Here is a 13,451-nt window from a genome sequence, read left to right as displayed (position 1 = left end):
TTGTAGTGAGTGATTTAAAGGCTGTGTGGTTGGATCCCACTGCAGCCTCTCGAAGACAATGGGATATGGATATCACGAGAGCTGCTTTGGTGGAAAGTTGTCAGTCGTATGGCTGCGAGGCAGATGACAGGATATGATTGGAACACTTTATACGTAACATTATGTATTTCTTGATCGAGAGGAGAGTGTGTAGGAGATTACTTACCCTCTATGAATCCCATAACTCATATGTCTGTTCCACAGTCTGTTTTTGCCTTCGCTTTTTCCTGATTTTTCTCGCCCTTTTACTTTTTGACTTTGTCTCTCTCTAACTTTTTGGACTGTAATTCTCCCCCTCTCACCTTGTCTTTTCTCTCTGGCACTTGCAGAGGAGCCGTTTCCAGATTTATGATGAATACTGCGGGAATCACGAGAAGGCCCAGAGGCTGCTGCTGGAGCTCAATAAGATCAGGAGCGTTCGGACATGTTTACTGGTAAGAAGTGGCTGTAAATTTGTAACATATACAGCCAAGTGTGGACTCGGAGGATCTGTACTCACACAGAAGTCTGAGTTATAGAGTATCAAAAAAATGCCTTGTCATTAAGTACCAAAATGTTAATACCCAACAAGTTAATCCCATCAGTGCCAGTGAGCCAAGTAAGCATGCAGCATGCTTGTTGTGCCAATATCTGATAGTGTTTGTGATTGGCTGTGTGGGAAAGACATACGGTTACTCCCAGAAATGGGGCTAACCACATGTATATGTCATGTAATCTTTTGTTCAAAGAGATTTGACAAAACACATCGTTCAGGTACCGTTAACAAAGCCAAGGTATCATTATCATGATTCTTCTTTTCCATACCTACCCCTACCTCATGTGTTTTTGGTGTTTTGGTGTTCAATCTTATGTTAGTCAAAGAGAAGCTCAACTACTGAAGTCTAGTTTTTGTCAGTGAATGGCTTTAAGCTAGTTGTGACATTAGTTTGGAGACTGAAGCTTTAACTGCTGCTTTGAATAAACTTTCAATCTGGCTGACACTTCGTTGTTACTTATATCCCATACAGTAGCCTTCATACTTCCTCCACATCACATCACTTCCACATTAGCTTCCCCCCCAAAAGCACAGAAGAAGTGGAACTGCTGCACTTGCAAAAACACAGTCTGTTATATTGCGTCTGCCCTTGTTTTGGTAATGAAGATAAGGTTAACGTTTGAATCTTTTGAACTACATTTTAGTCTTGTAGTTTTTCGTCAACCGTTTTGCATTTTCATATAGTCACAGTTAGTGTTCAGTGACACCTGACCTGTGCCATCCCGTAGTGTATAAGTAGTATAAATCCTTTTGATGCTCCAGAAGAAGCTGCATGTAATCTGATAAATTGCCTCCAGTCATGTCTCGGTTTAGCCACGTTGCATTGTGGGTAATGTAGGCACATGAAAAAGGCGAAATCTGGTTCTGCTGTGTCGATTTTGACCTTTTTGATTTTAAACTGTCCATTGTGAATCCAACAGTGTTATAGGAGTGCAGTGCTAGATCAGTGGACTGATTTTTAAAACCTGACATCTACATTTCCCACAATGCAACACAGACAATCAGTGACATCGCTGGAGGCAATTTATAATAACATGCAGCTTCTTTTGGAGCCACATAGAACTTTATGCTACTTTTTTCAGATATGCAAGAGTACTCCCCAACACCACTGTGCAATGAAATGGACTGGGGTTATGTGAGGATGTAGCCTTTTTATAGTTACGTCAAACATTTGCGTGATGGGATGAGAATTTAGGGAGACTCTGGAAATATAGCTGATTTTTAGGGCCGTTATTCAAGTCCAAGTGAGGTCATGAGTGATCAAAAGTGGAATGCTCTCATATGAAAAACAAACCGCTGCGCTTTCTTAGAGACATTCGAACACACAGTCACCCACACACGGCAGCTGGACAGTGTAAAACCTTGTACTTTATGTTCCAGTGTGTCAGACAGCTGATGTGACTCTGCCCCTCGTGTGGGTGGACTCCCTCTTCCTGGCCCGACACTCGGAGAGACTTTCACGTCCGCAGGGGAGCATCATGTTGCTCGAACAAAAGATGACTGCATCCCTCCTGCTGGCTCGCTAGACCGTGTGTCTGTGTGTGTGTCTGTATGTGTGTCTGTGTGCACTTTGAGAGGTCAAAATGTTTGCCCTTGTTCTTTTCCCTATTACAGCTCTTTTTAATGCCGTTTTCAGCCTTTTTTTTCCTTTACTCATCGGCTTTGACAGTTCGCATTGCCCAGGCCTTCTCTCTCCTTTGCTTCGAAACGACACACACTTGAATCACCACACGGTATCACCTCTTTAACACTTCAGGAAAACCAGGGCTCTTTGAAATGGAGACCTACAGCAGAGTTACAGTTACACACCCAGGAGAAACAGAGTATGGCTGCAGACTTACTGGTATTGATTGGCCGGTTCTTTGGTGAAGCTCATGACCTTTTTCTCTGGACTATAATTGATGGCGTGAGGAGTGAAACGCACACATGCACATGCTACACTCGAGAGCTCTGTGTCTGATTTACTGTCCATGCGTGCCTTTAATCTAGGAAGCCAGAGGAGGCAAAGATATTAATTGACTGTGATTTAACGGGGTCTTTATCGCCTTGACCTTTCAGCGACCGAGCCCTCCATCAGGGCTATATAGGTCTCATGTTTCCCTACAAACTACACTCAGCTATGGGCCCATATACCTCAGGTCACCTCCTCGGACTTGCAGTGACCAGTGCGGGGACATATCCGCTGACCTCCACTAAACCTTTGGCCTACTGGCTACTAAAAAAGCCAGGTTTATTGTTTACCCTGTAATTCAGCACCTCGTGGGAATTCAGGTAAGAGGGAGGTGAGAATGTATATTAGCTGTTGACCTCATAACCTGTAACCTACCACATGTAGGGAAGGTTGTGAGGGTCACTTTGATCAACTGAAGGCAGCGTTTATCTCTTAGTGTATGTCTAAACCAAAATTTAGGGATGGAAATGATATGAAATGTAAACTTTTACATACCCGTAAACATGATCATTAAATCTGATCCTAAAGCTACACACCTATAAAGTTTAGTGATAGCATGAAAAAAGGAGGAGTTGTGTTGGTCAGGGGGCGTAATGTGTCGGCCACTGTCCCACTTCTCGGACGGCGCCAATCTTTGAACTCGTGTTGTGACCGTGTCTTACGTGGTTGTGGCGTTATTGTGCTGTCAAAATCAGTCCACAGGCGTATAAACACATAAATACTCAAAATCGCTGTTCCTGTTACAATAGGTGTCTCCAGGACCACATTACCAGCTGACACTGATGCAGCTGGTAACATGAAACAAATTAAAAACAAATACTAGAATGGCACTCTATTTCTAGATCTGCACCAAAGGTTAATGGGGTGTATAAGGGGCAAAGACTTATCCTCGTTGAAATAGGTTCAGTGGTTTTTGTGTAATCGTGCTGACAAACCAATCCAACCAAGACACAAACAAACAAATTCTCTCCTCTCCGTCCTCTCCTCTCCTCTCCTCTCCTCTCCTCTCCTCTCCTCTCCTCTCCTCTCCTCTCCTCTCCTCTCCGTTCCTCTCCTCTCCTCTCCGTTCCTCTCCTCTCCTCTCCTCTCCTCTCCTCTCCTCTCCTCTCGTCTCCTCTCCTCTCCTCTCCTCTCCTCTCCTCCAGAACTGCATGTTGCTGGGAGGCAGAAAAAACACTGAGGTCCCACTGGAGGGTTACCTGGTAGCTCCTATTCAGCGGATCTGCAAGTACCCGTTGCTGCTCAGAGTGAGTATGGTCTTGTCAAAGCCAACCGTGTATTATGGCGATGCCACACCCTTGTGCCACCTCTGTAGATCACCTTGCGCTCCTCCTTTCATCCACCGCCACCTAGTCATTACTGAGGGCTGTCCGGTCCGACGCACATCTATTTTCCTCCCGCTAATGAAACACTTGTCTTGCATCCTGACACGTCGTCTCTACTCTTTAGTTCCCCAGCAGAGCCACATCTTAGCACTTACACAGGACCTATCATCACTTCCCCTGCCCAGCTGCTCATTCACACGCTCCGGCCTCATTCATACCTGCCCACTCACTCGTTAGTTTTAAAAATGGCCCTTTCTCGGGTCGAAACGCGAGCGAAATGAAATACACGTTCAAAGGCTCGTCTGACTGTGTGATCCGAGCTGTCCCGTCCCATTCGTCTTGTTATGATCTATTAATTCACCCAGGCGTTCTCTAAACAGCCACCAGCGCGGCCACTGAGATGTAATAATAATAAGGGTGTAATCTGATGCTGTGCAATTTGAAGTCTTCCAGCTGCCGGGGGCCTCCTCCTCTGAAATGACACAGATAGCCCTGTAGTAGCTGACGCACCGAAACACAGTGTTTAGACTTTTGATGCAGGGATTGCCAATGTTTTTTCCATAGACGATTGCATGCAGTAGCAGGAGTTTTAACCGCTAAACTCAGGAACTACCGGAAGGTAAGTGAATGTGGAGTGGATAGCAAGTGGAATATGTTTTTATTTCATGCTTTTTCGGGTTTTTATGCAGATAGGGTGCTGCAGGGATGACATATGCACATTGTCCTTGCTTGCATAAAGTTTAACATCAAGCAGGTCAGTATAATAGTTTCAGCAAACAATCCAAAGCAGCTTGCAGCCGCGTTCAGGGCATCTCTCAATTTGTTTTTGCCTTTAATGAAATGCTTGTTGATCTTCGGTGGCCAATCAGAGAGCTACAGCAAATGTACAAAGCCAAAACGGAATAATTATATATAATGACAATCACACTGATTCTTACGACAAAAGGCACACAGGATTGTTCCCTTGGATTTGGGATTATTGCAGAAAATAAGTTTTGTGGCACAAAAAAAGTTTATGATACTTCCACGTTTTGTTTAGCAAGGCTGTCTTTTGTAAAAAAAAAATTCGAAATGTAAATGCATTTGAAGTGTTTAAAAAAAGCTAAAAGCTAAGTATACAAGTTGGAAAGCCTGGGTTAGAATAGTTTGCAAGTAAAAACAGCTTATGAAGGCGGACTTGTTAGGAGTTTGAGTCTCCGTGTTCATAATCCCGACAACCTCCGCAGTCTGTGTATTGAAACAGTTTCAAATATTCAGAATGCACAGGTGTCACTCTTTGGATAGTCTCTCCCATCATGTAATAATGTTTTCTGTGTGTGATTGTGTGTGGTTTACATGCTCAGGAGCTGCTGAAAAGGACCCCTAAGAAGCACAGCGACTACGCCCTGGTGCAGGAGTCTCTGCAGGTGATGAAGGCCGTGTGCTCCAGCATCAACGAGGCCAAGAGACAAATGGAGAAGCTGGAGATTCTGGAGGAATGGCAGTCTCATATCGAGGGCTGGGAGGTGGGCCTCGACTGAACTGTGTACACTGTGTTTGAATGGTCTAATCTTGTCTAATACCTTTGACTTAAACGGCCGCATTGACTTGGCGCTGCGCCGCCACACTCGGGTCGCAGGCTTTTTGTTGCCTTTAACACGCGGCCGAGTTTTCCCCCCCCCCGGCAAAGCTCAAAGTCATGACTTATTGAAAGCCACTTAGCCCTTTGCCAGCGATTCAACAAGAATTCCGTGTGCCGTGACTTTTGTAGCCTTTTAAGCTTTCTTGTTCTCTGGGAACAATGACTCGAATTCACAAAGGGCGAATTCTCTCTGCCTGGACGAGTCTGTTGCCTGATGTTAAAGCCGTCATGCTTTAGGGTAACCGGTCAAATCGTCATCAGGTGAACCTGCAATTCTTGGTCTGCAGGGGTTTTTTCCTTTGGATTTTGCTTTCTTGGGATGCCTTAATAAGGGGCCAGTGAAGACTCGCCGTGGTTGGAAAGAGAAAACAGTGGTGGTAATTGTGAGGAAGGAGGCTGGGATGCTTATGTAATTGACCTGGCTTCATTCAAACGGGCCCCCGAAGGCTTCCTGGACACATGCAGTCAAAGACACGTTGCCAGTGTTGATACAGCTTCTGACTGAGGTGTAGGCAGCAACAGACTGTTACAGGCATGATTAGACTTCCTTGCATGTGACCAAGATGTTCACATTTTCCAACTCGATGATTAGGGACCTTTGTTGTTATAACATTAGCCGGACATTTAGAAAGGCTGCTAGTCAGTTTGTTTTCCTTTGTAGTAAAATATACCACAAAAAAAAACACCAACAACAAAAGCATCTTGAATCCATCAAAAAAAAGAAAAAATAACCCGAAGGTATTCCAACAAATTTAGACAGATAATTAGGAACGTATAAAATTTCTGTTGCACTATAATTAATCTCAATGTAAGGTCACAAAATAAACACTCCAAAGCCTCAGAATAATGATCAGAAAGAGGCTTGGTGTTGGGTGGGGTGACACATCTTTGTGCTTGACATGGTCCTGGCTGGAGCTCCTCTGCGGTTTCCCCCTCAGCACTTTTATTAATTGTAAACATTAGCTCATTCTGGAGCGGGACCCTCTGACCGCTGCACGCCAGGCCTCTGCAGCTCCAAACGAGATGGAACGGAGGAGGAAAAATAAAAGGGAAAACAGAGAGAGAGGAGAGAGAGAGAGAGAGGAGAGTGTGATGGTTGCATCTCGCAGCTCTGTGTGGGTGTCAGAGGAATGATGGAGGGATGAAGAGTGATTGTGAGAGCTGCTGCTGTTTTTTCCGTTTCCTGCTCCTCCGCCCGGGCTGATTGCTTGTTAAGCGCTGACCTGCTCCACAGCTGGCCGCCCTCGGGCCATCCTGGCAGGTTCACCTCGCGTGGGAGAGACAGGGCGATGGCCCGCCGTGGTCACCATGGCGACGGCTGCCAGCATTTGTGCCGGGGCGGTGATTGCCAGTTGGTTCGTGTTGCAAGTGTCTGTGTTTTGTCACCGCGCAGCATAGAAATATGTTAATTTTAGCGCAGCGGGGTAGTCGTTTCAAATTGTGTTTAACTTCACATTCTGTTCTCTTGCGCAAGTTTAATTAGAGTTTTACTCCAGTTTGCCTGATTTGACTCCTCTGGTTTTTCTAATTTTCTACCATACTTTTTCCTTAATTAAGGTCGTGTCTGGCTTTGTCATTTCACATTTTTTTTTATCCCTCTCTGCAGTTGCTATGTCTGGCAGTTGTCCAACTATAAAAATAGAGGGTTGAAATTTAGATGACACAGATGACTGAGGGTCTAAGTTGAAGATTCGAGGCTGAGTACACCTCTGTTGAGCTTTCTGCTTGGAACAAAATTGACATGAAGAGTGATAGAAAAATGCTGCAGAGAAAAAGAGACAGCCGCAGCGAGAGAAGTGAACTGGCACAGGGTTTTTTTTTTTTGGTTTTTTTTTGTTAAATGGCATGAAACACAAAGGGGAAGTGTCGCACTTCCATTGAGGAAATGCAGCTCTACAGTCTGGATCAGTGCGATGTTGCTGTTGGCCCCCTTCAAGTGACCAAGACAAGTTTCCATGTCTGGTGTGCACACATTCACTGGCTGCAAATGACTTTAACATCTGGTCATGGGCTGGGGAGTTAAAAGAGCGAGGGATATGTGGAGGAAGGAATGAAAGAGATAGAGGAACAGGCCGGGGAATCAGAAAGGAGGGGAAGAGAGCGAGAGACGATCGAGAAGGAGGATAAAAAGGACGAGGAGGGAAAGAAGGAAAAAAGCGGGATGGGTTTTGGCCCGTTGATGTCTCCAGCAGGAGGAAATGCTTAGCACATTTTCCGGCTCTGTGCGCATGGGAGTTATTTTTAGCTCTGAAGGGCCGATCAAACGTGCTACATAAATTCCCAGAGCAGGCAAGGTAAGGGGAAAGACAGCACACTTTATCACTTGCAGCAGGAACCCCGACCAATATGGTGACCAGACGCGACAATGCAACACATAGTTTGACTGGACGGGATGTTATTCTATAGAAGCCATTAACGGCCGCGCATTTTAAAGTCCCACAGCAATCTGCTCGGAGGAAGCGGGGAGTGTTTTTACAGACCCCTGAGAGAGGGAGCAGGAAAGGCTGGGCTTTGTGGTCCCTCCTCCTGCTCAGACTTTGTGTGAATGTGGAGAGGTGTAGAAAGTAGATGCGGCCTGAAACTTTTTAAAGAGATTATTTGCTAGTTGGAATAACTTCTTCCTGGCTTTCCCCCATGTGTGTCCAAGCACCTGCTTTACTCCTCTGTTTGTCTGAACCTTTTTGTCCACATTTTGTCCGCTCGCAGGGCTCCAACATCACGGATACATGCACGGAGATGCTCATGCACGGCGTCCTCCTGAAGATTTCAGCCGGAAACATACAAGAGAGGATTTTCTTCCTGTTTGACAAGCTCCTGGTCTATTGCAAGAAGAAAAACAGGTGTCTCTTGACCCTCTTTTGTACATCGCCCTGCAGACAAAACCACACAACGCAGAAGATGATTTTTAAACTCTCATTACTGTGTATGTTTTTGAAGAGACGGAGTAAAAATATTATGAATACTAATTTTACATTTCCCCCTGTCTCTGTACTCCTACACAATATTTAGAGCATGGACCTTATAAATAATTCACAGAAAAGGGAGCGGCACACTGTGGGAAGCATTTTTTGTGAGGGGGTTGAGAGAAAAAAAGTTATGCAGTCGAGGAGACACGTGAGGAAAGGATTAGGAAGGTTTTTCTTAAAATTGAGGAAATGGGGACATGTGATTAGTCCAAACCACCGTCTGTGGGCTCAAGTTTTTTTCCTAGTAGATTTATCGTTCAGGTGCTTCGTGCTGAAGTATAGCAAGAAATATGGAAGTTATGATGATCAGCACAAGTTAAGTCAGGAAACTCCTGCTGATTGCAGACAGAACCCCTTGTTCAACAGTAGCTTCTTTACCGCCTGATCTGTTCAGCTCACACCGAGCCTCTGATGCAGGCTGCTAACAATGCTACTACGTCTATTGTACCGTGTTTTTGGCAGCCACCTGCTTTGATTTGCTTTTACCGTGCATGTCATGTACAGTGTAGTGTCTGCAGATAGTTCATAAAAAGCAAATCCAGTCACTGACTAAAGAAGGAAAAAAGGATGTGTTCCTCTGACCTTAAAGGGACAGTTCATCCCCAAAAGAAAACAACTTGTTTTTCCTTTTCCCTGTGGTGCTGTTTATCCATCTAGATCGTTTTTGGTGAGAGCTGCAGAGTTTTTGGAGATATCAGCCGTGGAGATGTCTGCCTCCTCCTGAATAGAATTGATGTAGACGGCACTCAACAACAATAGCTCGTTCCAGAAATCATTACCAGGTTACCCAAGATAATCCACAGACCTTGTTGTGAGCACACCGATTGCTTTCTCTCTACTTGGGATGTCATGATAGAGTGATAATGACGATACTGCGGTAATGAGACACATATGATGATATTGGGTATATAATCCAGCGCCGCATAAGTCAATTTCCATTCTCCCTTTGTTACGAAGAAGAAGATGCAGTAACTAGCTAGTGGTACACAATCAAATATGTAGCAATGTAACACTCAATGCTAATGTGTGTTAAATTAGAAATTTCCCTATGGGAGTTTTGTATTGCCACGTGTGTTAAGCGAGCGCTCGCAACACTGGCAAATTACACCAAATATTACAGTAGCAGCACCTCTTTAACATTACTACAAGACTGCAAAACGTTGTTTTTTTGACAACACTGGGCGTTCAGTCCATTGTCTGCCACACACATGCCACACAGCCATGTGGAGAGGAAGAGGAAGTGACCTTGCGTAACACAGATATTTATGTTTTGCCACTCATCTGGGATTGGCTAGGTTGTTGTTGATGTAGCTACTACTGACTTCCCCGTGAATTGTGAATTGGCCACGTTAATCGTGTAGTGAAAATCTGATATTGTGTCAGCCCAACGCTATATTGAACCACACAGTGTGACGAAGAAGGACACAAGGTTGTTCCATCATGGCGTTCTTCTTGGCTGAGGTGAAATGTTCTCATCCATGAGTAGATGCACTCTTCTTTCTTCACCATGATACGGAAAGAAAGTAGTTCTGGGATGAAACTGCTCAAATTAAAGCGCGCCATCTAGTCCCACTATATTGGAGAGAAGGCAGACATCTTTATGGTCGATATCTCCATAACCCTGCAACTCACACCAAAAGAATCGAGAGGGATAAATAACACAACAGGTAAGAGGGAAAATACATCTTTTTGATTTTCGGGTGAACTGTTCCTTTAAAGTCATGAACTTGTTTCGAATAAGATTAGGTTAGTACATATGGACAAACATCAGATGATTGTAATTAGTGCGTTAAACGTGTTGAGCTGTGATTGAGACTAATTATGCTGTAGTCAATAACAAGAGAATGATTAAACCTCGTTGGCTAATTCTCTCGGTTTCTCCTGTCTCCGTCCAAGGCGTTTGAAAAACAGCAAGACGGCCACAGAGGGTCCTCGCTACCTGTTCAGAGGGAGAATCAACACGGAGGTGATGGAGGTGGAAAATGTGGATGATGGCACGGGTGAGTGGTCCTGTAAAATGATAGATGAGAATGTTTACGCAGCTAGGTTTTCTTTCTCTTTTTGTGTTCGCTCACTTTTAGATCCTCATTTTTTAAAATTTCAGCACTCCTGGCAGCAGCGGAGTTTTAAAAAATGCACCATAATAACCCACACAGGAACACTGACAATACAGTCCTTGGCTTGAACTTGTGCACAAGTGTGTGATTTTATACTTGGACTGCCAATGGAAAAATAAGGTCTACCTATAAACACATTTTTTTAAGACATCTATAGTTACACATCCTTGGGGCTGTGCTGCTGCTGGTACTTGAACTCGAGCGGTTGTGTCTCTTGGCCTCACATAGCCGCTGATTATCATTTATATTTGTAGAAGCCATCATTTCCTCTCCAGCGGACCTAGATGGGCAGTAATATTGGGTGTTTTTGGTGTGAGATGGATGGGTTTGGGTCTGGAGAGGCAGGATAAACAAGTGAGGCAGGCGGCGGCGCGGTAACACTTGGGTGTTCTGCACCACAGGCAGGAGATCTCAAGCTGAAATCCAGAGCGACAGGAGTATTTTAGCTTAGATTCCGACGTAATGAAAGCGCAGAGACTTTTTTTTCCCAGGCGCACACTTGCTGCCTGAGGTTTAAAAAACGCCCTCGAGGCATGCCATATAAAGGACACCACACTGTAGATGCTTTTAGACGCGATTGTAATTGATGATCGTAATTGTTTGCTTTTTGTTACACCCTCAGGGGAAATCAGAGGTCGGCCAGAGATGGAAATAATGATGGGGATTCATGGAACGGTCAAGAGATCATCTCCAATTACTTTTGGTCTTTTGTACATTCTTAACGTCTATATTTGAGCTTTCGGTGGAGAATCACAAGTATCCGACAGCTTGGCGGGAGTATCCTGGAGGCTCAGTAGTAAATAATGCTGATGGATGGCTCCTCGTCTGCATGCGTGTCTCCTCGTTTATCTCATTAAAGGAGAAGAGCGATAATCGATGAAGCACTCAATAGAGTGGCAATGAGGGTCGGCACTAGAACTGGGAAAAATGAGTCTAGATTAGAGCAAGTATTTGCACTGAGGTGGAGTAGATTTTCAAATAGATGTTTCTGATAGAGCGTACGCTACTTTTAAAGGCGCTCTTTGTAGTGAAATCTGATTTTGAAGGGAAAGATACAAACTCGCTGTTTTCGTTACTGAATAAACAGGACAACACAGTTTCATATTGTCATATGTGGCGGACCCTACCACCATTCTCGCTTTCAACAATGTTCTGGGGATTCTGTTTCCTCGAGATCAGCTTGTTTATTCAGTTATTTAGAAAATTCATGTTGGGTTTTTTATTTTTACCACAAAAATGAATATTCTGAGCTTGAAATTTTTCTCCAAAAGTACATAATTCTCTCTTTAATTCACCAGATGATATGTTGTCTGCTCTTGTCTGTTTCTCTACGAGGCGTAGCGTTGCTATCACGATGTAATTTTGCTTCTTTGAAGCCGATCATTGGACTCGTGCCTCCTGTTATTGCTGTGTTTCATGCGGTAACCATGGTTCGCTGCAGAGCCGACTTCCCAACAACTCTGTTTACAATGTCATGATCAGTGCGACCACTAATTGACGGCCCTACCCTTCAAACGCGAAGAACCGCACAGAGCCTGAACGAGTCCAAATTTGCATTGTCACACCCCTCAGCGAGCAGAGGAGACTTTATAAAACTAGTGAAGCCCAACTCTCTCCACCTCTGCCTTCACAGCTGACTACCACAGCAGCGGGAACATAGTGAACAACGGCTGGAAGATCCACAACACGGCCAAGAACAAGTGGTTCGTCTGCATGGCCAAGACCCCGGAGGAGAAGCAGGAGTGGCTGGAGGCCATCATGAAGGAGAGGGAGCGGAGGAAAAGTAAGAAGGCGCTTGGGTGTATCGGTGTCAGCGTGGGGGTCGATCAGGGAACCTCATTTCCCTTTTAATTTCTTATTTTATTTTCACCATGTGTCTTGGATCAAAATACTGAGAATATATGCTGCGTTTGGGAAAATCAATACAGAGCAATTGAAACTGGAATAATTGAAAAAGTAAGTTCTGATTAGTTGTGGGACCTGCAAAAGAAAGAGAGTGAGCAATGGAGCAATGCAGCAATGCTGTGCGTGTCTTTGCTAGCATTCACAAGAAAACCTATGGTGAAAACTGCATAGAGTCTGTTTTTATTTGACCCATTTTGACATTGTGTGCAAGATAAACCCTTCATAGCGTCAGCCATTGACCCTGCTGAAGACTACAAGCACAGGCGCTGCTAATTATCTTGCTAACCTTGATGTCAAATCCAGTCCAGAAGAGTGCAAAGATTAATAATGCTATGATATTGACAGGCTTTTTGCAAACCTCTGCTGCACAGGTCTGAGGCTCGGCATGGAGCAGGATACGTGGGTGATGGTGTCAGAGAAGGGGGAGAAGCTCTACCACCTCATGGCCAAGGGTAACCTCATCAAGGACCGGAAACGCAAGCTCACCACCTTCCCCAAGTGCTTCCTGGGAAGGTAAGAGTCGTGAGAAAGCTGCAAAGTGTTCAGTCCTCGTGGTTTCCTCTGTTTCACATCGGAGTGAACTCTGTAACTGTGAGGGAGAGAGCGTAGACGACTGTACCACAAATATCTAATATTTGATTCTTTATGTTCTCAGATGTTGAGCTCTTTATATTTGATATGAAATAGGTAGAAATGGAGTAATCAGAGTACACATAAGACTGTAATATAGATCCCCACTGTCCCTGCTTTCATTTTAAAATTGGCAGGGATATCTAAAGACAGCAGCTGGTAAGAAGAAAGCGTCGGCGCTTTTTGTTCCGGAGACTCCGTGTTATGTATATCTGCAGTCTCAGTCATGGGAAAATCAAATCCTGCCAGATTTAGCCCATGAATCTTATTTAAGGATTATTGGTGTGGTGTCTGGGGACGGATCGGCCATCGAACGCCAGTCGTAAATCACGGGGAGATATCCCTGTGCGTCTCAGCTGACT

At 44.6% G+C, this 13,451-nt stretch overlaps 1 protein-coding gene across 3 annotated transcripts in view; it reads left to right on the top strand.

Annotated features, from left to right (window-relative positions):
* The window catches only part of prex2 (phosphatidylinositol-3,4,5-trisphosphate-dependent Rac exchange factor 2), a 103,825-nt gene that overhangs the window by 22,373 nt on the left and 68,001 nt on the right, over positions 1–13,451 (top strand). For 2 of the 3 annotated variants that reach the window (XM_030398749.1, XM_030398750.1), the window contains exons 4-10: positions 369–473; positions 3,671–3,772; positions 5,194–5,355; positions 8,178–8,311; positions 10,334–10,437; positions 12,188–12,337; positions 12,831–12,972. In XM_030398749.1, coding sequence (XP_030254609.1) covers positions 369–473; positions 3,671–3,772; positions 5,194–5,355; positions 8,178–8,311; positions 10,334–10,437; positions 12,188–12,337; positions 12,831–12,972 — 899 coding nt within the window. Of the gene's footprint in view, positions 1–368; positions 474–3,670; positions 3,773–5,193; positions 5,356–7,380; positions 7,766–8,177; positions 8,312–10,333; positions 10,438–12,187; positions 12,338–12,830; positions 12,973–13,451 lie in introns of those variants that run through there. The other variant, XM_030398751.1, reaches the window with a different exon arrangement.

This window comes from Sparus aurata, chromosome 19 (genome assembly GCF_900880675.1).
Source record: "Sparus aurata chromosome 19, fSpaAur1.1, whole genome shotgun sequence".
Classification (NCBI taxonomy): Eukaryota; Metazoa; Chordata; class Actinopteri; order Spariformes; family Sparidae; genus Sparus; species Sparus aurata.
The sequence above is the reverse complement of the archived record's forward strand: the minus strand, read 5'-3'. Positions and strand labels throughout refer to the sequence as shown.